Source organism: Mustela erminea, chromosome 2 (assembly GCF_009829155.1).
Source record: "Mustela erminea isolate mMusErm1 chromosome 2, mMusErm1.Pri, whole genome shotgun sequence".
Lineage (NCBI taxonomy): Eukaryota > Metazoa > Chordata > Mammalia > Carnivora > Mustelidae > Mustela > Mustela erminea.
In genome coordinates this window covers 101,168,000-101,191,986 of record NC_045615.1, presented here as the reverse complement: position 1 = coordinate 101,191,986, position 23,987 = coordinate 101,168,000, and the positions used below count along the sequence as shown (strand labels likewise).

The window sequence follows — 23,987 nt, the reverse complement described above, 5'->3', positions numbered from 1 at the left end:
GGGGTGAGACTTGGGCACTAGGAATTTTTTTCTGAAGCTCCCCAGGTCGTTCTCGCGTGCAGTGTGGACTGAGAACCGCCAGTAGAAGGTAGAGCTCTCAGGTAGAATCTGAGCCCATCCGAGCCCTGCGGTCTGTCTGGTGACCGTAGGCAAGGGGATGGCTCTGAATTCTGTTAAGATAAGGAAGACCATGTGAGCCCCTCGGGGGTGAAGTCCTGTGTCTGGTCATCGGGTAACTGCGGTCCGTGTCTTTGGTGCCCAGGGTGTAGTGGGTGCCCCGCGCGTACTTGTGGAATGAAGAAACCAGTGTGTGCACATGGGATTAGGGTTAGATGAGGTGAGATAGTTGGCCCTGTGTGATGAATGAATTGCTGCTGGTGCGATTAATAAGCATACTTTCCGGTCCCAAACCTCACTGAGGGGCGGGGACTCTGTTCTGCAGGTGGGAAAGGGAAAGGTGGCTCGTTTCTTACCCACAGTTTGCCATGAAGCTGTCCCTTGAGCCCAGGTCTGCCCGACACTAAATCCCCCTCACACTGTCTGTGCCTTAGGTCAGATCTTACTCCTTCAGGTTCCTCAAACAGGAAGGAACTGGTCATTCATGCCACCTCTCACCTGTCTCCAGTCCCCGGTGGGCTCTTGCTTTGTGATGCTTACAGGCCTTCGTTAGCCAGCAACTCATTTTTCCTTCTTTTCCTTTCCATTCAGAGATTAAGAATAGATTTGTATTTTCCCCCTTACAAGGCATTTTCGCCCTGCCTTTCTCTCCTAAGCTGACGCTAGAGAATGCGTCCCCATGTCACTTCTGCTTCTGTTTGATGGTTGGAGAGCATTTGAAGGAGGTCTCAAGGAGGCTGTGGTGACGCAGGAGAGCCCTGGGGCTTGTTTTGAGCTCGGTGACTTAGTGGTGAGAGCCAAACAGTTTTGTGCAGGCCAGGCTTAGTTAATGTTACGTTAGGTGTCTACCATCCTGATTAGATGCCAGGCCCTGGGGACACGAAGGCCCAGGAGGCCGAGCCTTCCCCACACCCCCATGCAGCGGGAAGTGATCCCTGAACTAGGATTCTCCAGGCCTCTGCCCAAGATGATGTACGGGTGCCTAGAGCCCCAAGGACGGACATGGTGGGGACGGGCTTGTCTGCCAGAGAGGCCCCAGGAGTGGTTGAGCTGAGCTGCTGGTAGACTGGAGGAACGCAAAGTCGCATGTACAGAGGAAGCACACTCACGCACTGGCCCTGTGGAGAGTGTTGCCCACACCCCCGCGGTCGCTGTCCCTGTCAGGACCTCACTCTGCTAGGGCGACCACTGTTCTGACTTCTGTCACCGTAGATCAGTGTGTTTTTTTTTAGCTTTAGATAGCTGGAGTCCTATAGCATGGCCTTTTGTATATGGCTTCCTTTGCTCCCCTTCCAGGACATTCACCTGGTGGCTGCTGGACGGCAGTATTCGTTTGCTTTCATCATGTGTGATTCGGGTGTACACATACACCAGCGCGTGTTCTCTATGGGGACACGTGACTTGTTTTTGGTTTTGATAACTCGGGAGAACGCTCATCACAGCCCTCTCGCACACGTGTTGTAGTGCACGGGTCCCGGGGGTGGGGGGGCTCCCACCATCGGTCTGCGTCAGTCACAGCCACTGGGTGGTTTCTGGTGTACTGGGTGGGCAGCGTGGTTGTACAAACTTCTAGCGGCGGGTGGGCATTCTGGGTGCAGGGTCCTCTCCAAAATCTGCTAGCTTTTTGTTTTTGCCATTCCGGTGATAGATGGAGTAAAGGGTATTGGGTTTTCATTTGCATTTCCCTATTGGCTAATGATTTGGTGCATTTTTTCAAATTGTACTGACCATGTGGAATCTGGTGGAGTGTCTGTGGTTGTCTCACTGACTTGTGGACACCCTTCATGTACTCAGGAGGAGAGGCCTTTGTGAGATGGACATACTGCAAATATATACGACACTGTGACTTGTCTTTTCACTCTCAGTGTTTTTTGTTTTCCAAACAGAAGTTCTTAACTGTAATGAATTTTAGTTTTTTAGAATCTTTTTTTATGGTTAGTGCCTTTTGTATCCTGTTTAAGAAATTCTTTGTTCTCTTCCAGAAGCTTTGTTTTGCCAACTATATCACTGACCCATTGGAATTAATTTTCTGTATGGTGTGAGGTGGTGGTTCATGTTTATTTACTGTGAAGACCATTCTGCTCACTGAACCTTTGAAATAAATCAGGTGACCATATATATTCATTTTTCACCAATAATAGCTTATATAATAGGTCTTGATATCTCATAGAGTAAGCCCTTCTATTTCTTTGTTCTTCTTTAGGATTATTTTGACTATTCTAGGTACTTTTCATATCCATATAAATTTTATTTTTTAAAATTTATTTTATTTTATTTTAAAAATTTATTCTATTCTATTATATTTTAAGATTTTATTTATTTGACAGAGAGAAGAAGTGAGAGAGGGAACACAACCAGGGGGAGTGGGCGAGGGAGAGGGAGAAGCAGGCTCCCCACTGAGCAGGAAGCCCGATGTGGGGCTGATCCCAGGACCCTGGGATCACAACCTGAGCTGAAGGCAGATACCTAATGACTGAACCACCCAGGTGCCCCTCCATCTAAATTTTAAAATCAGCTTGGCAATTACCACAAAAACATCTGTGGTTTTCTTTGCAATTACATTGAATCCTTTGATCATTTTTTACTATATGAAGACTTCTGATCTCTGAATGTGGTATTTCTTCCATTTATTTAGGTTTTCTATAATTTCTCCACAATATTTTTTAGTTTCTAATGTAAGGTCTTGTGTGTCTTTCATTATAACTTATTCTAAGATAATTGTTAATTTCTGATGGTTTTATGGATGCCATTCTATAAATGTTTGCTAGAAATGCAATTACATTGTGTAGAGAACTTGAATCCTGTCATCTTGCTAAATTCAGTTATTCTAATAGTTTACCTTTGCATTCTTTGGATTTTCTTTATAGAAGATATTTTGTCTGTGGAAGAGCTTTACTTCCTCCATTTCTTATACCTTTCATTTCGTTTTCTTGCCTTATTGCTCCCAGGAACTCCCAGATAGCTCTGCTCTGAAGTGGTGTGGGCAGAAACCCTTGTCTGGCTCCTGGTCTCTGGGAGAGATTTACCATTTCCCCATTGACTGTGGTGTTTGCCGTAGGATCCCTCTTATGAGACACCTTACTTTTTGTGAGAAACCTGTTATCAGATTAAGGAAGTTCCCTTTGATTCCTGGTTCTATGATTAAAAAAAAAATCATGACTGTGTTGCATTTTATCAAATGCTTCTTTTTTTCCTGCATCTATTGACTTGCATGTGTTTTCTCCTTTATTTTGCATAGTAAATAACAGTGTATTTTTCTAATGTTAAGTAACTAACTTTGTTTTCTTAGGGGAAAAAATCCCAAATTGTTTGTGTTACATCATCCTTTTATATCTATTGTTGGGTTGGTTTGGTAATACTTTATGAATTTCTGTCCATATTTATAAGCATGTAACCTGTAATTTCCCTTAGGTTTTGGATATCAGGATTATGCTGGCTTTCTAAAATGGGTTGAGTGTTCTGCTTTCTGTTTCTCAAAGTTTCTATAAGATTTTTCTCTTGTGGTTGAATGATCCTACCGATATGTTATAACTTACAGAACCAAACACCAAAAGACTCAATTTTATTGTATATGAGTTATTTACTTGTGTATTCTTTACACTTTTTTTTTTTTAAGATTTTATTTATTTATTTGACAGAGAGAGAGAGCGAGCTCACAAGTAGGCAGAGAGGCAGGCGGCGGGGGTCGGGGAGCAGGCTCCCTGCTGAGCAGAGAGCCCAATGCAGGACTGGATCCCGGGACTCTGAGATCATGACTTGAGCCCAAGGCAGATCCTTAACCCACTGAGCCACCTAGGCGCCCCTCTTTTTTAGTCTTTAAAGGTAGGCTCCATGCCTATCATGGAGCCCAACGCAGGGCTTGAAATCATGACCCTGAGGTCAAGAGTCGTGTGTTTAACCTACTGAGCCACTCAGGCACTGCTGTTGTATATGAACTTAAAAAATAATAAAAAGGCTTCACAGGAGGGGCGCCTGGGTGGCTCAGTGGGTTAAGCCTCTTCCTTCCGTCCAGGTCATGATCTCTGGGTTTTGGGCTCAAGTCCTGCATCAGGCTGTCTGCTCAGCAAGGAGCGTGCTTCTCTCTCTCCTCCCTGCTCCACCGCCCTCTCTCTTGCTATCTCTGTCACTGTCTCTGCCTCTCAAATAAAGGACTATTCTGACTAAATACATGCACTTACAAATTCCTGCTGTGCTGCTGGAGACCACCTGATCGGGTGCAGCAGCAGGTCCCGGTGGGGGAGTGGGGCCGGGATAGAGCAGGCAAGCCCTCCGGCCCCTCTCCCTGTCACTCTCCTCACACCGTGCTCTCCCGCACTAGCTACCTGCAGCTTCATGTGCCTGCGTCCCTCCATATAGTTCCTCAACCTGCCATATGTGGGTTTCTCCACTGTATGTCAGGAAAAAAAAAAAAAAGATCCAAAAATATCTGTATTTTAAAAACCCACAAAGAATACTCAGGTCCAAATGGCCACACTAGTGAATTCTTCCAAATCTTTAAGGAAGTACACAAACTCAGAGAACAAGCCTCTTATTCCTCCCCTCAGCCTCCCAAGGAAATACAGTAGACCATTCAATAAAAACATTTATAGGCATTATTCACCAAGAAAAATGTATTCAACTAGGACTTTTTGCTGCCCCCGCAAGGGCCATTTAACATTGTAGGCATATGTGTGTCTATCTGTATTTTAAAAATTCCCCTGTGAAATCTTTTTTTAAAAAATATTTTTAGTCGGAGCAGTCCTTCTCAAACCTGAGTGAGCATCACAGCCATCCAGAGGGCTCATTCAGAGCCTGCTGGCCTTATCCCCAAGTTTGATTCAGTCGGTCTGGGCAGGGCTCAAGAATCTGCGTTTCTTGCCCCTTCCCAGGTGATGCGGCCTCCAGTCCAGGTTCCCCACTTTGGGATCCATGCTGCCAGAGGACATGGGTTAGTTGGCACCTGTCTGTCATAGGCTGTGCTGGGGTCGGTGTGCTGTTTGCCATCGCAGAGCCCGTTCCTGTGCCGTGCTGTCTCGCACATTTGGTTGTTTTCTTTTTTCTTTTGGATAGCAAAAGTAATACATGCTCATTTGTTGCTGCTGTTGTTTGTCTTTTCTTTTTTAAGCAGTACAGAAATTTGTAAAAGGAGAATTTCTCTCTTTGGCCCTCACCGTCTCCTCCTGCCAGAGCTGGCCACTGCTGGCTCTCTGCAGTCAGGTGTTTCCTGTGCTGTTGTGAACACACACACACACACACACACACACACACAACCACACCCTCACCCCCCAGGCTGGGGTGCATGAAGAATTGTTTTACCATGGACTAATTGTTGACACATGACTGAGGGATGCCCTCGTGACACCACAGAGGCACCCGACCTAGAGCAACTTCTTGTGGGTTTACATTACGTCATTTTTCCTGACCTTGAGTTTGTTAGATCTTGTCCTTTTTTTATACCTCGCAGTACTTGAAGTCATAAAGGTGGGAGCACCCTCTAGTGAGGGTTCTTATGCAAGTTTGTGCCAGGGGTTTATGTGAGAGCGTTTGGGACCCACCTGCATACCTGATTGCTTTTTCACAAAGGGTGCTGTCTGGCACTCGGGACACCTTGTGCTCAGTGGGATTCTGCTTTTGTCCTCAGTCAGAAGCGGCTGTCAGTGTCGTGGCTGGTTAGCCCACCATGGCTGGCAGGCTGTGGCTCTGGGTCACTGCAGAGATGTGAGGGAAGAGCTGTGTCGGGAACCCGGTCACACGGGCTTTGCTTCCCAGACCGCCTACCTTCCTCCCTCCCTGTGACTAGTTAGGAGTCAGAACCCTGCCCGCCCCACCCCTGCCTTTCCAGCTGGGCCACCCCGTCCCTGTGCCTTAATCTTCCAGACTGGAGCAGGGCCCCGAATGGTGCCTCCCCAGGACGGTGGCCCCAGCCCCAGGAATGTGGCCTGGGAGAGTCCATGCTTCTGGGGCTGGCCTTTCAGAGCTGCGTGGCCACTGTCGACACCATGGCGGTCTCCCCGGCGTTCCTGTTAATGGACAGGTTTGTGGTTGCCGTCTTGCCTTTCTTGATTTTGTAAATGGAGGCGTCACTGGAGCTTGGTTTTTGCCTGTGTGTAGGTTTTCGCAGGATTTAGCCACATCCCCCCTGCCCCCCCCCCCCCCCCCCCCCCCCCCGGGACAGAGCTGTGCCTTTGGTGTTCCTCAGTTTAAGCTGGTGTGGTCCTGTGTCTCCAGGAGGGTTCCTATGGGCCAGGAGCTCCCAGGCCTGCCTCTTTATGCAGGTGGTTTCCAGTGCTCACTACACGCCTTCGTATTGACCGTCACCTCTGGTTTTAGGGATCGGCTTTTTAGCATCAGATGCTACTGGGGTAACGTTTTCTGAAGGAGGAGAGACACCAAGTGTTTCTGGCTCTTGGGTACTTTTAATTGTGTGTGGAACTAGGAAGTTTGAGCCCCCTCTTTGGTCACAGTAATAACAACCCCTCAGTGTGTGTCTGACTCACCTCCTATTTCCTGTGGGGGGGGGGTTGTCATGCAGAGGCTGCCTTTGTAGATTGCGGTTTTGTGTTTTGTGTTTTCGTGACAGTGGAGTGGGCTGGTCTTCTCCCCCAGGGCTCTCAGAGCGGAGTCAGAGGCCCTGTGTGAGTGTCTGTAGCAGTGGAGCGTGCCAGTTTTTGAGGGCTGGAGATCTGGAAGAAACACCTAAGAAATGGGCTTTAGAGGAATCGTTGAAGGTTTTTGCCTTCTCTGCTCCCCAAAGGAGTGCCAGGATTTCTGTGTCCCTTCAGGAGCAAGTTCCTTGACCTCACCGAGACTCCGTTTCCCATCTGTACCACGTCAATTCTAATACCTCTCCGGTGGGGTTCAAGCCCCGGCGGTGCTTCTGGGTGACGATGACATGCCAGCAGGGACATCTGTGCTAAGTTCCGTCTCTGGCGTGGAACATGTGTGACGTTCCTGGTGCAGCATGAGGCCCCTGACAGGTGCTCTGTGAAAGGTGAGTGTGGCTCAGAAGACGGCGGAGAAGACGCCTGTCTGCTGTCCTGGGAACGGAGCGCTACACGTGTCAGCTATTTGTGATGACTGTGGAATGAGCTTTGGAATGTCTCTTTTGTCAGCGGGACAAAGGAGGGAAAGAGCCAGCAGCCCCAGGAACTATTACTGAATTAGAAGCAAGAGTTCAAATGTATAGTCTCGAAGAAGGACTTTGGAGGTTTATTTTCCAAGATTCTGAGAGAAGTTTTGAGAAACCCGATGAGTGTTTGTTGCTTGTGGAACCGGCTCCACCGGGTCAGGGCGGACTGTGACTTTGTGCTCCAGCTGCTTTGGCCTTCTGGGCTGGTGCTGCCAGCTGCCAGGGAGCAGCCTTGGAGCTTCGGGTCCAAGGCTTGGCCCTGCGTTGCTCAGCTGTGTGTCTCTGGGCGGGACTCCCCCGCCTCCGAATCCTGGCTTCCTTTGTTTTAAATGGAGAGGAATAGTTCTTGTGTGATCATTCTGATAATTCCTCCAAAAGCACACATTCAGTATATGTGTTCCCCTGTGTGCCGGCAACAGTTCCGGACCCTAGAGGCACTGTGGTGAATAGAGGCAGAATTCTTTCATCATGGGCTTTACCTTCTGGTGATGAATGCACAGAAAGTAACAAGTTGATCATACTCAGCAGGAAATACACTGAAGGGCTTGCTATCTGTAGGGCGCTGACTCTAAGTGATGCCCTTGGCACACACATTAGGGGCTTTGAAATACTCGGGTGTGGGGACCCAGAGCCAGCCCCTCATCTCCATTGACAGCTGTCATTTTCCGTTGCTCCCAGAGTCACTCTGTTTTGACCTCAGTCACGTCTGGAAGTGAAGGTCATGGGGGCAGGGCTGACAGTAACAGCCTCACCCCATAGCATCTAGGAAGAAAGGGAGTTGGTCCTTGGATTCTACTCTCTCTTGTCGGAAAACGGAGAGATGGAGCTTTGGGTAGAAGTCCTTGCTGGAGTCCCGTCATGTGGAAGCTCGTGGTTTTGGGTTTAAAAGTCAAAACATGACAATTTTGGATTTGTGATGTTAATGATGCTTAGCCTTCAGGACTCCTCACCTGTGCCTAATTTTGTGTTCATAGTTAAACATAATTTTCTTTCTCCGGATTCCCTGGGGTGCCTGGGTGGCTCAGTCGGTGAAGCATCTGCCTTTGATTCCGGTCATGATCTTGGGGTCCTAGGATCGAGCCCCACATCAGGATCCCTGCTCAGTGGGGAGTCAGCTTCTCCCTCTGCCACTCCCCCTCTTGTGTTCTCTTACTTGCATTCTTGGTCTCAAATAAATAAATAAAATCTTAAAAAAAAAAAAAAAAAAGGATTCCCCAAAGTAAATGAGCTTCAAAGCCCACTAAAACCTGGATCTGGCCCTGCAGACTGGTGCACTGGCTGGTCCTCTGAAGCGAGGACAGTGACAGTGGAAGGACCAACTGCAGCGTGGCCCGCTAGGGATTTGCCGCTTCCCTCAGGCTGGTGGTCATGCAAGAGCACGTGCCCTGGGGGCCAGATCCTATAGCCCTTCAGGAAAAGACAGAAACCTAGGTTGTTCTGTGATTTCTTTCTTTCTTTCTTTTTTTTTTTTAATTTATTTGACAGACAGAGATCACAAGTAGGCAGAGAATCAGGCAGAGAGAGAGGACAGAAAGCAGGCTTCCTGCTGAGCAGAGAGCCCAATGCGGGGCTCGATCCCAGGACCCTGGGATCATGACCTGAGCCGAAAGCAGAGGCTTTTAACCCACTGAGCCACCCAGGTGCCCCCTGTGATTTCTTGATCAACACAAAATGTTGACAGATGTTTCAAACTGGAAAACATCGTATAGGCAGCAAACACAGACCACGGCGTTACCTCTCCCCTGGGAACCCCCGCACACCCACCCGGCTTCATCCTCACCGTGGCCCCAAGGTTTGTCCTCTCTGCTTACAGATGAAGAACAGCAGGCCCAGGGCTGCCACTGCTTTTGTGGGGGTGTGGGTGGGAAGCCCTGGAACCCGTTGTGTTCAGATTTGGGGGCCACTCACTAGGAAGGCCGCTGTTCTGCCTCTGCCTGAAGCTGCTGTAGCAAGGGGGTGCCAGCATTGTGAGGGGATAGCAAGGAGCCTGGGCCACTTGGCGGAGCTTTGGAATGTCTCTTTTGGCCATCGTTGCCTTATTGCCTGTGCTGGCTCGCAGGAAGCTTGGGAGGGGGACGGGAACGCGTGTGCACTGCCCCATTAACCACAATGCAGGCTCGATGCTCTTCTGGCTGGTGGTGGCCCGCTCATCTCCTCGGTCTGGGAGGAGGGGACACTGCTGGGAGGCCTGCAAGGGCCTGGTTTTGATTCCCTGGTGGGTGATCTTGGGAACTTGCCTAACCTGTAGGCCATTTTCCATGGCACACTGTCCCCAGTCTCTCTCAGCCCCCGCTCCCAGCTCTGTGGCCTGAAGCGCCGTGGGGGGCGGCCCGTGCCCCAGCTGCGCTGTCATGTAGGCCATGCGGGCTGAGCACCCGGATGCCTTCATGGGTGCACTCTCCGTAGCTCTCCACTTTTCTTTCCCAAAAGGTTTTCGTTTTTATACCAGTAGAGCTGAACATTTTCATTTTCTCTTCAGTTTTTTGCTCGTATAAGTCACTTCCCACCCGACGCAGGCGCCCTGTCAATACTGTTTCCTTCTTCTCCCAGGGGCGGTCTGTGCTCTATACTTTTACACAGCTTGCTTTTCTCCTTCAGCAACAGGTAGCTCGCAGTCTTTTGAAAGAGTGCCCCCCGACCGTCTTAGTGCTGCGAATGGGAGTGTCATGAACCCTTGGGCTGTTTTTAGTGTTTTTGTGACATCTTTAAACCCTGCTTTGTTCCAGCTGGCATCTTTGGGCAGGGTGACTCGGTTGACGGTTGACGAGCACATTTCTCACATTCAGCAGCATCTGTGGCTGGTGGCCCAGTCCTGGGCGGCATAGGCCTGACTCCTTTTTCAGGGGATGAGGGCTGTTGAGGTCGCTGGGTTGTGTGTTTCCTCACTCCCTCAGCCCCACTCGGCCCCTTGTCAGGCTTCTGTGTGTGTCCTGCCTACAGGGCTGCACTGGACAAGCGGGGCTCACAGCTGGAAGAGGTGGGGGAAGGGAGCTGCGGTCAGGGTCCGAGCAAACCTGTGCTCAAGGGTTCTTAGTGAGAACCGCGTCCTGCTGGGCCATATTGTCCCGGTGAAATGTGTCCATGCCTGATCTTGCTGCTAATTGTGATATGGCACTTTCTTGAGAGCTGGTGGGCAGAAATTAACACGCCATTATTTTTAGCATGACTTTGTCACTGGTGGCCCATATCTCTTCCTCTGAGTTGTTGCCTCTTGAAATGAAAAGAATTATATTGTAAGCCAGGGGTAAGGACCCCAGTGAAACCCTGCCTCCTTTTTCCTGCTTAAGGGTCTTTTGCCCCCACAGGATGGGAGGGTTAGTCTCTGTCCTTGTAGTTGGGCGTGGCTTAGTCCTCAGCCACCCATGTGTTTCCCAAGGGCTCTCAGCATTGCTGTAAAGTGCATCCGGATAGGCCTCATCGACAGATCCCTGCCCTGCAGGGTCACCTCCCTTTAGCCCACCATTCCCTTAAACCTGGCCTGTGCCCCCTAGTCCCTCTGATGCCTCCAGGGTGCAGAGTGCCAGCCCAGCTGCAGGGGATTGAGTGGGGGGTGGCAGGGCTGGCAGTCCTTTAGAAGAGAAGCCCTCCCACGGCAATGGGGATGATGGCGATTATTCCCGTGAACCGAGTGTGTGTGGAAGCAGCAGGCCAGGCCTGCGAGGTCCCTTGCCTCATCTGATCCTCAAAATGTGCCTGTGATCAGCAGCACACTGAGGGTAAGGGGTGAGGCACATGTGGCGTTGAAGCCGGTGAGGGGATTTGGGGGACAGGGCTGGTAGGATCCGTGTGTGCTCTCAGAAGACCACCCTGCCTGCCATGTGGAGGAGACTTCTGGGTGTCGTGGCAGATACAGGGGGCATTCTGCAAGGCCCCAGGGTCTGCCAGGTCATGTTCTGTGCCTGAGGGACACTTGAAGGAAGCCTGGGGCAGGCATATATGGGCTGTGACAGGCTGGCTGCAGGCCTGATGTGTAGTCCCCAAAAAGACACAGGAAGAGGGCTGGAGAGGGTGGCCAGACCCTTGTCAGATCAGGTGAGAGCTTTGGAGCTAACCTGAGGAGAGATAGAAGGTTTCTTAGCAAATCAGACTGACTCGTTTGTTGTTCTGTAGAGCTGAGGCCCTCAGAACAATTCCCTGGATGAATGTAGCCTGGTGGGTTGTTGAGCGAGCCTCCTGCCTGAGGGTGGTCCTAGGGCCAGCTCCTGAGGGATTGTGAGGATGCCTCTGGAAGAGTCCGCAGGTGCTTCCCTGTCATTACTCACCCCTGCCAGCTACAGGAGGGTGGACCTGAGCGGGCATCACAGAAGGGGCGGTAGTCAGGAGGGAAGCCAGGCCCACTCCCAGGTAGGGTGCGTGCAGGTCAGAGGTGCCGTGTGGGTTGGCTTGCGGGTGCGGCTGGGTGGGGCCGCAGTCCCATTACGCACCTCACAGTCCTGCACCTGCGTCCCCTGCAGACATGTACGGTGTCTGCTCTGTTTGCCGGCCAACAGGTGTGGCACACCTGCTGCGTGCTGGCTGGGATTGTGGGGGTGCAGAGGCGACTCTGCCCTGCCCTCCTGGTAGCCCCACCCCAAAGAGGAGCTGTGTGGAGAGGAGCCAGGGGCCCTCCAGCAAGTATAGTGTAACTGGCTGCGTGCTGTGGGAGCTGAGGCCCTGCTAGGGCTGGTGGTGGCCGGTGGGTGAAGGCTTTGCAGAACCTGGGCAGACGTGAGGGCTTCCTGGAGCTGCTGGTGGCATGGGTGCATTTGGAATGATCTTGATGAAACAGGAAGCTTGAATCAAGCGGTCCCTATGTTCTGCCCCTGGTCAAGTGTCACAGATGGTGGCAATGGCAGCAGGGGGGTGCTAACTTGCTGAGGACCCATAGCTGTGGCTCTGGCCTCTCCTGGACTGGGGAGAATGGCACCAGCTTGTGACTCTCATCCAGGATGACCCCAAGGGTTCCTCCGGGCCAGCCAGACAGCACAGGGTTTAAAGGGCTCAGTCAGGGCTCCTGGGCTCTCCCCGCCCCATCTGCACACCTGGCCCCCGGGAATGGGGCTTGGGCACATCATGGCCAGAGGCAGGGGCTTGGCTCCAGCTGGCCTTCTGGGCTTAGTGGCCAACTCTGTGCCAGTCTTCCAGGGACCCACCGATCTGAAAGGGAAGCCAGAGGCCGGAACCTCTTTCTGGCCGGCTCTCTGTTCCCTGTGCTGAGGACACAAAGAGCTGAAGCTCGGGTGGGATTTCCTGTCCTTTCAGAGCTCCTCGGCCTCTCATCCATGACAAATACCCCAACCAAGGATACCTTTCTTGAGCCTTTCAGAAGTCGTGGCCTATCATGTATCGTGATTTTTTTTTAAAGATTTTATTTATTTATTTGATAGAGATTACAAGTAGGCAGAGAGGCAGGCAGAGAGAGGGGGGAGGCAGGCTCCCCGCTGAGCAGAGAGCTCGATGTGGGGCTCAATCCCAGGACCCTGGGATCATGACCTGAGCCGAATGCGGAGGTTTTAACCCACTGAGCCACCCAGGCGCCCCATAAAGATTTTTAATTTATTTACTGGACAGAGAAAGATCACAAGCAGGCAGAGAGAGAGGGGGAAGCAGGCTCCCCACTGAGCAGGGAACCCAATGTGGGGCCTGATCCCAGGACCCAGAGGTCATGACCTAAGCCGAAGGCAGAGGCTTAACCCACTGAGCCACCCAGGTGTCCCTTGTATGGTGAATTTTGATAAGTTCTCTCTGTACTATGTTTGTACAACTTACAAGCCTTCGCAGGGGATGAAGAAAACAAGGTTTCTGTTGCTCCTGTTGCTTTTGCTCCACTGGTCTGGTCCGGCTCCCGGATCCCAGTCACCGGTCACTTCTGTGCGGTTCTCTGTCCCAGTCCTTACTACTCTAGACCCTAGTCGACCCGCATCTGTCTAGAATGGGGTCAGGTTTCATTACCTTCCTCACTGTTTGTCCCTTGTGCCCTGTTCCCTTCTCCAGAGGCAATGCCTCTTTAGCAAAATGTAGACCATTAGTGAGCGGAGAGTTCTGGAAGTTGAGGTTTTTGCTCATTTTGAATCGTGTGTCCTCCACTGTTGGCTGAGTTTTCACAACTCAGAGTTTGTTTCTTACAAAGGTGTATAGAATTGCCTTGGCCTATGAAGTGGTTTCTATTATAAACACAACAGAAAAGCAAGGAAGAGTATGTGAAACCGTTTGTTTCCTTTTGGGAAGTTTTTATAACTTTATTTTTATTGCTTTCAAATTTGTTGAAAAGTTGCAAGAAAAATAAGCAACTTCCAAGTATCCTTTACCCAGATTCACTGTTTGTGTCTCACTTCATGTGTTATGTGTGTTGTTTTGTTTTGTTTTAAGATTTTATGTATTTATTTGAGTGAGGGAGCAAGAACAGGGCGAGAGGGAGACGCAGGCTCCCCGCTGAGCAGGGAGCCCAGACTGGGGCTTGATCCCAGGACCCGGAGGTCATGACCTGAGCCAAAGGCAAATGCTTAACCGGCAGAGCCACCCAGGTCTCCCCTCACTTCCTGTGTTTTATCTGGTCTGTGACTGTGGTGTAAGCAAGTAAGTATTTCTAGGAAGCATTAGAAGAACCGGTGGGAAGTACAAGTACCTTCCCTAAGAACAAGGGCACTGTCTTACATAAGCGCTGTGCAGTTACAAGATCAGCAAATTTAACATAAATCTCGTGCTCTTTCCTAGTCCACAGAGTGTATTCACATCCCGATAGTTGTTTCAGGAATCTTCTCCAATAGTTGGTCTGTCTGTTGCCGCCATCAGCATAGTGGGCTGTTGTCGGGGCCCCAGAGCGGGAGGCACGTGCCAGCTCCTCTGTGCTGGGAACGCGGGCTCTGAGCACCTGCCCAAGCAGGCTTGCCTTTGTACTGACAAGGAATTTGTGGGAGATGCTTTCAGAATCGGTGGAAACCATCATCGTCAGCTGTCAGCTGCCAGGCCGAGCGCCCACTGGTCCTTTCCCATGTCCACGCGCCCGCCTGTGCTTCTGAGGCTGCATCCCTCCTCCTCCGCCTCTTTGTGCTTGCTCAGATCCATATGGGCTTTTGGATTCTTGTTTTATTCAGTGGATTATAATCCCTTGCCCTCATTATTTATTTCAACGACTAGATTGTTCCCGATTTAGCCAGGGAGAGTCTGTGTTTCACGTTGGCTTCTGTTTCCTTTAGACGCGTCCCCGTATTTCTCTGAGCACTTTCTTCCTTTCTGGCACAGGAGATGCTGCAGGGTCATTTTACACTTTCCAGTGAGCCCTGGAAACTGTTTGTTTTTAATGAATGCACCAGCCTGTACAATCCAAAACGTAGTTTATTTTGTACTACCGGTGGGGACTTACCTATGGTCTTCGGGACTTTTGTTTACATGTGGTTGGGAGGGAAGACCTCGTGACTGCTGGCTGAGTGGCTTTCTTTTCATGGCCCGTGGAGACTCTTTATGAAGAGATAATGCAGATTTACCTTATAGATAACTTCAACTAAGCTAGAGGTTAATTATTAAAGCAACTGCTATTTTTTTTTTTAAGATTTTATGTCTTTATTTAGAGAGCATGTGAGAGTGGGGGAAGGGGGAGAGGGAGAGAATCTCAAGCACACTTCACACTGAGCACAAAGCCTGACACGGGGCTTGATCTCTTGGCCCTGAGATCATAACCTGAGCTGAAACCAAGAGTCATACACTCAGCCCACTGAGCCCCCACTGCCTCGCAGCTCTTATTTTTTAAGCACTGACTATGTACCTGTCATTTTAATTCCAACAAAGACCCTTGGTAAACATAAGGAAACTGAGGCTCAGAGAGATGAATATACTGGTCAAATTCACACAGTTAGTAACTGGGCCAGGGTTTCAATTCACTTTAGTCTGATTTTAAAACTCACTTTTTCTGGGGGTGCCTGGGTGGCTCAGTGGGTTGAGCCTCATCCTTCAGCTCAGGTCGTGATCTTAGGGTCCTGGGATCGAGCCCCGCATCGGGCTCTCTGCTTGGCAGGGAGCCTGCTTCCCACACTCTTTGCCTGACTCTCTGCCTACTTGTGATCTATCTCTCTCAAATATATTAAAAAAAAAAAAAACAACAACTCAGTTTTTCTGGGATATTTTGTTGTGATACAAGGTAGTTCCTTACTCCAAATTACAGAATTTGCACATGTCACAGTTGAACAACAAAAAGCTTATTTGTGGTTATGGGGCTTTTTCCTGGTTGCATAGTTCTGTGTCTTCTCTGATGACAGGTCTGCAGAATTAAAACTTGTGGTTCTTCATGGTGTTCCCTCAAAGGAAGGTCTACTTGTTTTCATTAGAGAGTGACTTGGCGGTCCTGGTGTTTCTATGAATACCCAGAAGTTCCCTAACCCTCTTATTTTCTTCCTATAGGAATTTGCTTGCTAGAAAACAGAATGCAAGACTTGACAAACAAAATGACTTGGGATGGAAGTTATTTGGAAAAGTACCACTTCGAGAGAATGCTCAGAAAGATTCAAAGAAAATACAAAAGGTATATGAGACCCAAAAACGCAGAAATATGCTGTGCAGCGCTATTTATGAACCTTGCGAAAGTGACCTTACTGGAGGCTTTGAAATTGGAAAACTTTGTGTTGATCTGCATGCCCACTTCTAAAATCTGAGTCTGTCATCAGAAAGTTGATGCCTTTAACCTTTTCCATTCCTTGTCGCTTCCCGCATGCGCATAGGGGAGAGCTGGCTTCGCTCTGTGTAATGTCACTCGATCGGTTTTTCCAGTACTAGTTGCAGATGTGTTTATTGTCAAACTTTTATTAATTGTGTTCCTTATTAAAGCACTCTCCCCTCCGGTCCCATGGGTTTCTTGGAGTGTCATCCTTCCATTGCTGATTTGGCCAAGAATGCAGAGGCCATCGCTCATCCCCTTCATCGCTCCCGTAGGAGGACCCCTTCCCCTTGCTGGCCTGGGAGCTGCTCCCTTTTCCCAGCAGGGAGAGGGAGTGGGGTACAAGGGTTGGGCCAGGCCTGTCGTATCTCATCACTGGGATGCCGACAGCTGGAGGCATGTGCTCATCTTTTCAAAGAAGGCTCGTGCACAGACTCTGCGAGGCCAGAGGTATCTATGGCTTGGACTTTGACTGTTACCAGCTGCGTCCTCCCCTGGACTCTGAGTCCCAGCCATCCTCACAGAATGCCATTTGCCCAGTGCCGTGACACTGCCCCCCAGCAGGCTGCCTCCTCCCACCTCAGTTTTGTATTTACTGATAGTTGTTCAGTGAATACTTTTGAGGACCTACTAAGTGCCCAGCCTCAGGTGTGGCGCTGGGCTGAGAGAAGTGACCGCAGCATTTGCTCCAGAGCGCTCCTTTGGTAAGGAGAGGACTCCAGGGCGGGTAGGAGGAGAACCGTAGGTGTGTGTGGGGGCGGGGCTGGGCCTGCTGGGCCAGGCCTCATACATGGTTGAGTTCAGAGGTGTGGCACAGTTACTAAAACGGGGGATCCTGAATTGAGTGCTTCCTCTGTGCCAGTTTCAGATGAGTCAGCACTTGGGTTTCTAGTTCATTTTAAAGCTTGTAACTGCCTTCTGCAGAAGGTACCATTATTATCTTACCAAAGAAGCACTTAAGAGATGGGCTGAGTGACTTGGGCAGAGCTAGACCCTACCCTAGGGCTCTTGCTTCTCCTCTGAGTCTTTGCAAGGAAGGGGCGGGAGAAAGTGGGGGCGGCTTGTGCCAGGGCTGAGGGGCTGGGGCTGTGTGTGGCCTGCACCTGGGGAGCAGTGGGAGGGGCTGTCCCTGGGGCCTGTGTCATGTGCTGGGCCTGGAACCTGTCTCTGACCTGAAGGCTCTGGGTAGTCCCAGAGGATTTTACTTACCTAAGGAGTGAAAAGTCCCCTTGGCAAGAATGTGGCTCTTGGACTAGTCCAGAGGAGTAAAGTGGGGTCTGGCCCAGCGCTGTGGTTCTTGTGGGTTGAGGGTACCAGATGTGCTGGGTAGAGGGGCACGGCATGCGTGGGAGGCGGTGAGGGCATGCTGGGGCTCTGGCTTGAACAGCATGGGGAATCTGCACGCATTTCAAGTGTTTCTGCCTCAGCAAACTGAAGGTCTGAAGCTGTTCTGAAGGTTGTCTGACACTCCTTATCGCGATTGTCTGGGCCCAGGGAACTTAGCAAGTACACCGGTGTTGGAATTCGTTTTTATAGATTGTCATATTTTGAATTGGAATCACTTATTGTATAGGCTTAGTATAATACCATACAATTAAAAGGTGATTCATTTATATGCAAAGCTCAGCTATAAATTTCTTAGAAACTAAATAGCCAAGCTGAATTTTTAAAGAAATCCACACTTCGGAAAAAAGTAACCATTGTCCTTCTGTAGATTTTCCCATGACTCTTAGTAGCACTTGCATCGTGTTTGAATTTCTTTGTTATCTTTGTTGAACCTTTTTTTTTTTTTAAGGTGAACATGGATTATGTTCTTGAACCTAAAGGATTTTTGTGAACTGAAATGACTAGGTCCATTAATCATGTGGTAACACAGTACTGCAGAGAAGAGGGCCATCTGGCTTCAAGCATCAATAATAAAGGATGTAATTGTACCTGCATGAGTCATACAATCTGGCCTGCATCCTATTCGCTCCTGCTTTGTGTCTCTGGCCCTTTATTCCATGCCTCTCTCCTGGGGCTGACAAGGTCTGTGGGGGATCCCGGGCCGGGGATCTGGTGCAGTGGAGAGGCCCCCGCGCATTGGGCTGGAGTTGGCTGCCGTCACAGGTGTCGGCTCCCACTCTCTAGAGAGCCCGGAGCCGGGGCTTAGTTTCGGGGCCTGTGAGCCCAAGCAGTGCCAGCAACTCCCGTTAGAACCAGAGCAGCAAGAAGGGCTTAGGAGGCTCGAGTTCCTTTTCCTGCTCTCTTTGGAATATGTTTATCGCACGGTGATTTAAGAGCGTGGACTTTGGAGTCAGAGTTCAGGAGTCGGTATCCCGGCTCTGCCACAGCTCAGCTAGGTGGGCAAGTCCCATAACCCTTTTGAGCCTCATTTCCTCCTCTCCAGAATCTGGAGAGCCATAGGACCAGCCTCGGAGGGGCAAAGATTCAGTGTGCGAGTGGACATCACATGCTCAGAACAGCAAGGAATGTCCTAAGTGCCGGCAGGTGTTTGCTGTTATTTTTGTCCCCTTCTTGTGACACGCAAGAAACAACACAGTGTGAGAGGATGAGCCTGACGCCTCCATGCGTCCCTTCACTTACACATTCAGCAGACACTGCCCTGTGTCGAGGCCAGGGGCCTGTGGCTGGGTCGGGACACCTCAAGGAGCCTGTGGTGCAGCCGAGGGGACAGGTGCGCACACCAGCCAAGGTCTTTGGACTTGCCGACCTGCGTGTGATTTCCAGCCTCACCTCCCCTTATCTGTGTAACCTTGGCCAGTTACTCCTGGGCAGCAAGGGCATTCTGAATCCAACTCACTAGATTGTTATAAGAGATCACGTATGTGGAATATTTTTGTCCCATGTTTCCCACAGCCCGTGGCCCAGAGTTAGTACTCAAGGAGGGGCGGTTGTGACTTTTAATTAATAGGTCCAGCAAGTGGCAGGTGCTACCTCTGATTTGCCCAGGGTGCCCTGGGACGCATTGGACTTCCTCATAACTGGGCCAGAGTCTCTTAATTTGAGACGTATGGGTACATGGCAGCCATTTTTAGGAAATGTTACGTTCAGATATCTTTTCAAATTTCATAAAGGTTTTGAAAAGTAATTTTCTCTCCGCTTACATTATTTCAGAGAGATTTTCTAAACAGGGGAAGCAGAAATGACCAAGGATAGCTATGAGAATGACCCTAAAGCATGGTTCTCAAAGTATGGTTCACGGACTAATGTTGTCACCATCTGGGTGTTTGTTAGAAACCCAGGTTCTCAGTCCTCATCTCAGACCCACTGAAGAAACTGTGGGGCTGGGGGCACCCCAAGTAGTGTTCTAGCAAATGCTCCAGGTACTGGTCACGCACGCTCACATTGCAGAAACACTGCTGTTAGAGAAGGGGTTGGTGGGTATAAGAGGCAAATAGCCATCTTTGCCCACAGCAGGTTAAATAAGTGGTCCAGAATATACCAGACGCCCATTGTGGCAGCTGCTGGTGAACTGGAGAGGCCCCTGAGAATAAAGTTGTGGAGAATGCATTTGAACACAGCTGTCTTGGGGTCTCCTGTCCTTGGGTTTGTACGGGGCGGGGCTCTGGCCACATTGGCACCTCGGGGCGGCACATCCTTTGCCTCGCGAAGAAAGAGGAACCTTCCTTCTTGGATTCAGTGGTCCTTTGCCCCGTAAAATTGAGCCACCGTGGGGGTCCCTCCCTGGATTACAATGAAGGGCAAGACTAATATGGCCTCTGCCTTTGTTGGACCTTACCATAGATCAGGAACACACAGCTTGAAGCAGAATAACTCTGCAGGTCATTGCAGCTGTGATAAGCCTGTGAAAAGAAGTGGTGTGCAGAAACGGTGTGATGGAAACCCATCCTAGGGTTTCCACACCACTGGTTTTTCAAGTGACCGCCTGTTCCCAGGTCCAGGGGTCATTCCTCAGCCCACGTCTTATCAAACTCTCTTCTGCTCCTTGTGAACCTTTCTGACCTTGACTTCTGGGTCACTGCACTCTCCTCTGTGGGGTGCCCTTTGGATTTTATAGGGCCTCTCAGGTGCTTCTCTGTCTGTGGTCACCCCCTAGGGGACCTCAGTGGGACTCAAGGCTCTACCAGCAGCCTCCACATTTGTTCTCAGCCAGAACCTCATCCTTGAACTGTAGACCTTGCCTGCATGTTCCACTGGGTATCCACCAGCCACTTCCTGTCTGACTCTTACTTTGCTTTTTCTGTGCCATTGGGCCTGTTCCCTTTGCATCTTTCCCCATTTTGGAAAGTGGTAGCCTTCTTTTTCAAGTCTTCTTCTTCTCAAGTCTAAGACTTGAGAGTTGTTCTTGACTTCTCTCTTCCCATAGCCTCCTTCCAACCTGACTGGCGTTTTGCTTTTGTTTGCGTTCTGCCCGTGACTCTGACATGCAGCCAGGTTTGAGAAGTAGTGACTTGCTGGGGAATTTGGGTACTCTGGTGAAGTTGTGCAGATGAAATCTTATTAAAAGATCTCACTGCCATTGCCTGGCGTGCGGGAGTTGTGGTTTACTGTCTCTCGGTTGCTCGAACTATCGGAATGGGGGTTGGATTTATAAAGTTAAATTAGCAATACTTACTATCCTGGTTCTGTTAATTGGTAGAAGATGTATGTTAACCTATTAAGGAAAAGAATACACTGGGCATCTTATTGCCCTGAAATAACCTCTATTTGCATTTTGGTATTGTTCCTTTCAATAATTTTGTCATGCGTGGTCTTTTGATTTCTATTTATTTATTTATTTATTTTGAGGAAAAGACCATTTAAAAAGTCAAAGCAAGTCTCTGTAATCTGAGATGTCAGAGGAGCTCAGGGCTGCCCACATTTAGAGAGATGCTTCCAAGCAGAGTTTGTAAATCCTTGAGACCTTACAGCAGGTACATAGACTCGGGGATTCAGACAGCGTCCTGTTTGAGCTCCAAGGCAGCTGCCGACGGGTAGGGACTGCCACGGGCAGTGCGGCTTGTGGGCTCCCATGTCCTGGATAAGACATGTCATTTGAGCAGAGAAGTGTACAAGTGTTTGGGCGTGTGCAACCTGGAATGACTTGGATGGCCTTCTGGAATTTCCAGTCAGCTCTTAGAAGTGAAAGAGAGAATCCCAGAAGGCGGCAAATCCAGAACAGCTGAAAGCAATATTCATTCTCCTCACTTCTGGGTTCTGTGAAGACTGGGTGGTCAGAAAAACATAAACCATCACAAACTGCAGGAAACACAAAGCCTGGATGGTCAGTGCAGGGGGCTGGTGACGGGCCTGCAGGTAATTCTAAAACAACTTGAGAAAACTTCCTTCATCTTCAAAATAGGGTTGAACCCATTACAAAAAAGAGCAGGTCCTGGTTGTGGGTAAGGAGCAAACATACTCTAACCTGTCTCTTGATGAGCACAGCTGTAAAACTGGAACATAGTACGTATAATACGAGTAGCTTTTCAAGCCTTCTGGAAAGTAAACGGTAAAAGTCCACAGTTCAGAGTACTGCTGACTCGATTGACCCTACCATTTTTTTCTTCTCTGATATTCCACAGCCCAAACTCAAGGTATCCTAAGACGCAGAGATGGGTGTTAATAAGCACTAGGTATTAGAGATGGGTTAGATCAGAGTTAGCACTAGGGAAGCCTTTCTAGTTCTGGATGAGGAGTGGTACTCTCACACTCAGAAAGCAGAAACCCTACTTTTCATTTTTTCCTTTTCTCTGTTTTCTCACACCCCAGCCCCTGTGCAGTCTCCCAACAGTAGAAATGGGCCAGCAGGAGCCTGAAACTCTCAGGAAGTGGACCTGATGAGAGGAGCTTTATTCCCAAGATGGTGGGGGAGACCCCTGATGCCCTCTTCTCTCTCCTCCTACCACTTGGCCCAAGGTTGTGGGAGGTGTGTGTGTGGCTAGAGAACTAGAGAAGGGGTGACCCAGGGAATCTGTAAGTTCTGGAGACATTGTGGAGAGGAGGAACTCAGGAAAGTGGCCTTGAAGGTTATTACGAACTCCTGGGCTACCCCCAAGTTGTGGATACATGGATCTGACCATAACTAGCAACAGTAGACTTGAGAACCGGACTTCAGGAACAGACTGACACACCTGGTCCCATGCTGGCCGCTGGGCGATGCACATGGTGGGGATTGTAGCCAACAGGCACCTTGAAAGGCTTTGAAAAGTCAGCTGACTTTGGAGCCACAACCCAGGAGCTGCTACACAAAACTTTTAAATGAAAAATAACATGTTATTTTTAATTTATTATATTGCCTGGGTGGCTCAGTACGTTAAGTGTCTACCTTCAGCTCGGGTCATGATCTCAGGGTCCTGGGATGGAGGCCCACATCAGGCTTCCTGCTTAGCGGGGAGCCTGCTTCTCCCTCTGTCTCTGCCTGTGCTCGCTCTCTTTCTCTGACAGGAGGATGAGTAATATCTTTAAAAAGAAAAAAAATAACCATAACAATAAAAAGCTAGTAAACAACAAAAAGCTAACTGGATAGTCCCAGTAGCAGAGCAAAGATGATAGCAGAAAGAGTGCGTAAACTTTGAGATCGGTCCGTAGAAACCATTCCGTCTGAAGAATACAGAGAAAAAAGATTGGAGAAAGTGACTAAGCTTTAGGGACATGTAGGGCAGTGCTGACAGGCTGAACAGTGGTGCTCTTGGGGTTTTGGAAAGAGAGAAGAAAGACGGGGTGCAGAAAACATATTGGACTAGATAGTGTCTGAGTACGGCTTAAATCCAACAAAAGATCTAAGTTTATAGACTTGGGGAGGGGGGCTCAGTGAACTCCAGATAGGAGGAAGCCACAGAGGACCATGCTGAGATGAATCATAATCGAACTGCTGAAAATAAAGACAAAAACTATCTTACATTCAGCCGGAGAAAATGGATTACTTACAGGGGAACAACAATTTGAATGACTTTGATTATTACATCAGAAACCTGGTTTTTAAAAGTACTGGAGGAAAAGAGCCATCAGTTCCAAATTCTGTGTCGGGCACAAAACCCTGCAGGGTTGCAGGTGAAACACAGGGGTCACGGATGAAGGAAGCATGGGAGAATTTGTTGCTAGCAGATCTGTGTTGCTGAAGGATGTTTTTCAGATGGAAGGGTCATTATACCTGAAGGAGACTTGGAACATTTGGAAGGAAGAGGAGGGGAAGAGTGAGGCTCTAGGTAGGTACAACAGACCCCCTGTTCTCTTCGTGAGCTCTTTCTAACGTGTTCCACTGAAGCAAAGACTAGAACATCATCTGGGTTCTCAGTGTCTGTAGATGTCACATAAAGGGACATGGTGGTAAGAGGCTAAAACAATTAAATATGCATTATAATCCCTAGGTCAACTGCCAAATTATAACAGTAAAAAACACAAGACGTTAAAATGAAATTCTAAAAAGTTAAAAAAAATGAAACCAAGGCAGGAAGGAGGAAATAGAGGAAGGAAAAACAAAACAGACAAGATAATAAACTGAAACATACCAGTTATTATATTAATATAAATGGTCTGAACACACCAGTTGTGTGTCTGAGGGCCTAATCCTGACAGGTTGTCAGAATGGGTGAGAAAATTAAAAAGACCCAAATATGTGTTGTCTAAAAGAAACTCACTTCATATGTAAAATACGGAGGTTAAAATGAAAGGATGGGAAAAGATATACCAGGAAAGCACTAATTGGAATGAAGATGGAGTAGATAGGGTAGCATAAGAAAAATTAGATTTCAGAGGATGGGAGGTTCCCAGGATGAGGCAGAATGTCACCTGATAAAGACAGAATGACTCTGAATGTGTGTGTACCCACGAGAGCTGTGGAATGCATGAAGCAGAGATGGGCAGAGCTGGAACACGTGTACAAATCCACAGTTATTACTGGGTTGTTGACTCTAAATGGTGACCGGTAGACCACTGATGGAATCAGCCAGGACTCTGAAGGACTGACTATGGGCCAGCTGGACTGATGGGTTTTTGGAGAACGCTCCGGCCTCCCACAGGAGCACAGCACACATTCTTGACAAGCATGCATACAGCATGCACCAGGAAAGACTATAACCTGTGTTATAAAAGCAACCATAAAGCTGAAAGGATTAAAATGACACAAAATAGATTCTCTAACCACAGTGGAATTAGATCACAAAGCCGTGACAAAAAGATAGCAAGAACCCACCC

The 23,987-nt window shown here is 49.1% G+C and overlaps 1 protein-coding gene across 6 annotated transcripts in view; it reads left to right on the top strand.

The window, feature by feature from the left end:
- Positions 1–23,987, top strand: part of TBC1D14 (TBC1 domain family member 14) — a 103,173-nt gene that overhangs the window by 31,236 nt on the left and 47,950 nt on the right. For 5 of the 6 annotated variants that reach the window (XR_004283348.1, XM_032333751.1, XM_032333753.1 and 2 more), the window contains exon 3: positions 15,599–15,719. Coding sequence is in view for 5 of the 6 variants with exons in the window: in XM_032333751.1 (XP_032189642.1) it covers positions 15,599–15,719 (121 nt within the window). In the remaining variant the exon portion in view is untranslated. Of the gene's footprint in view, positions 1–5,981; positions 6,131–15,598; positions 15,720–23,987 lie in introns of those variants that run through there. The other variant, XM_032333754.1, reaches the window with a different exon arrangement.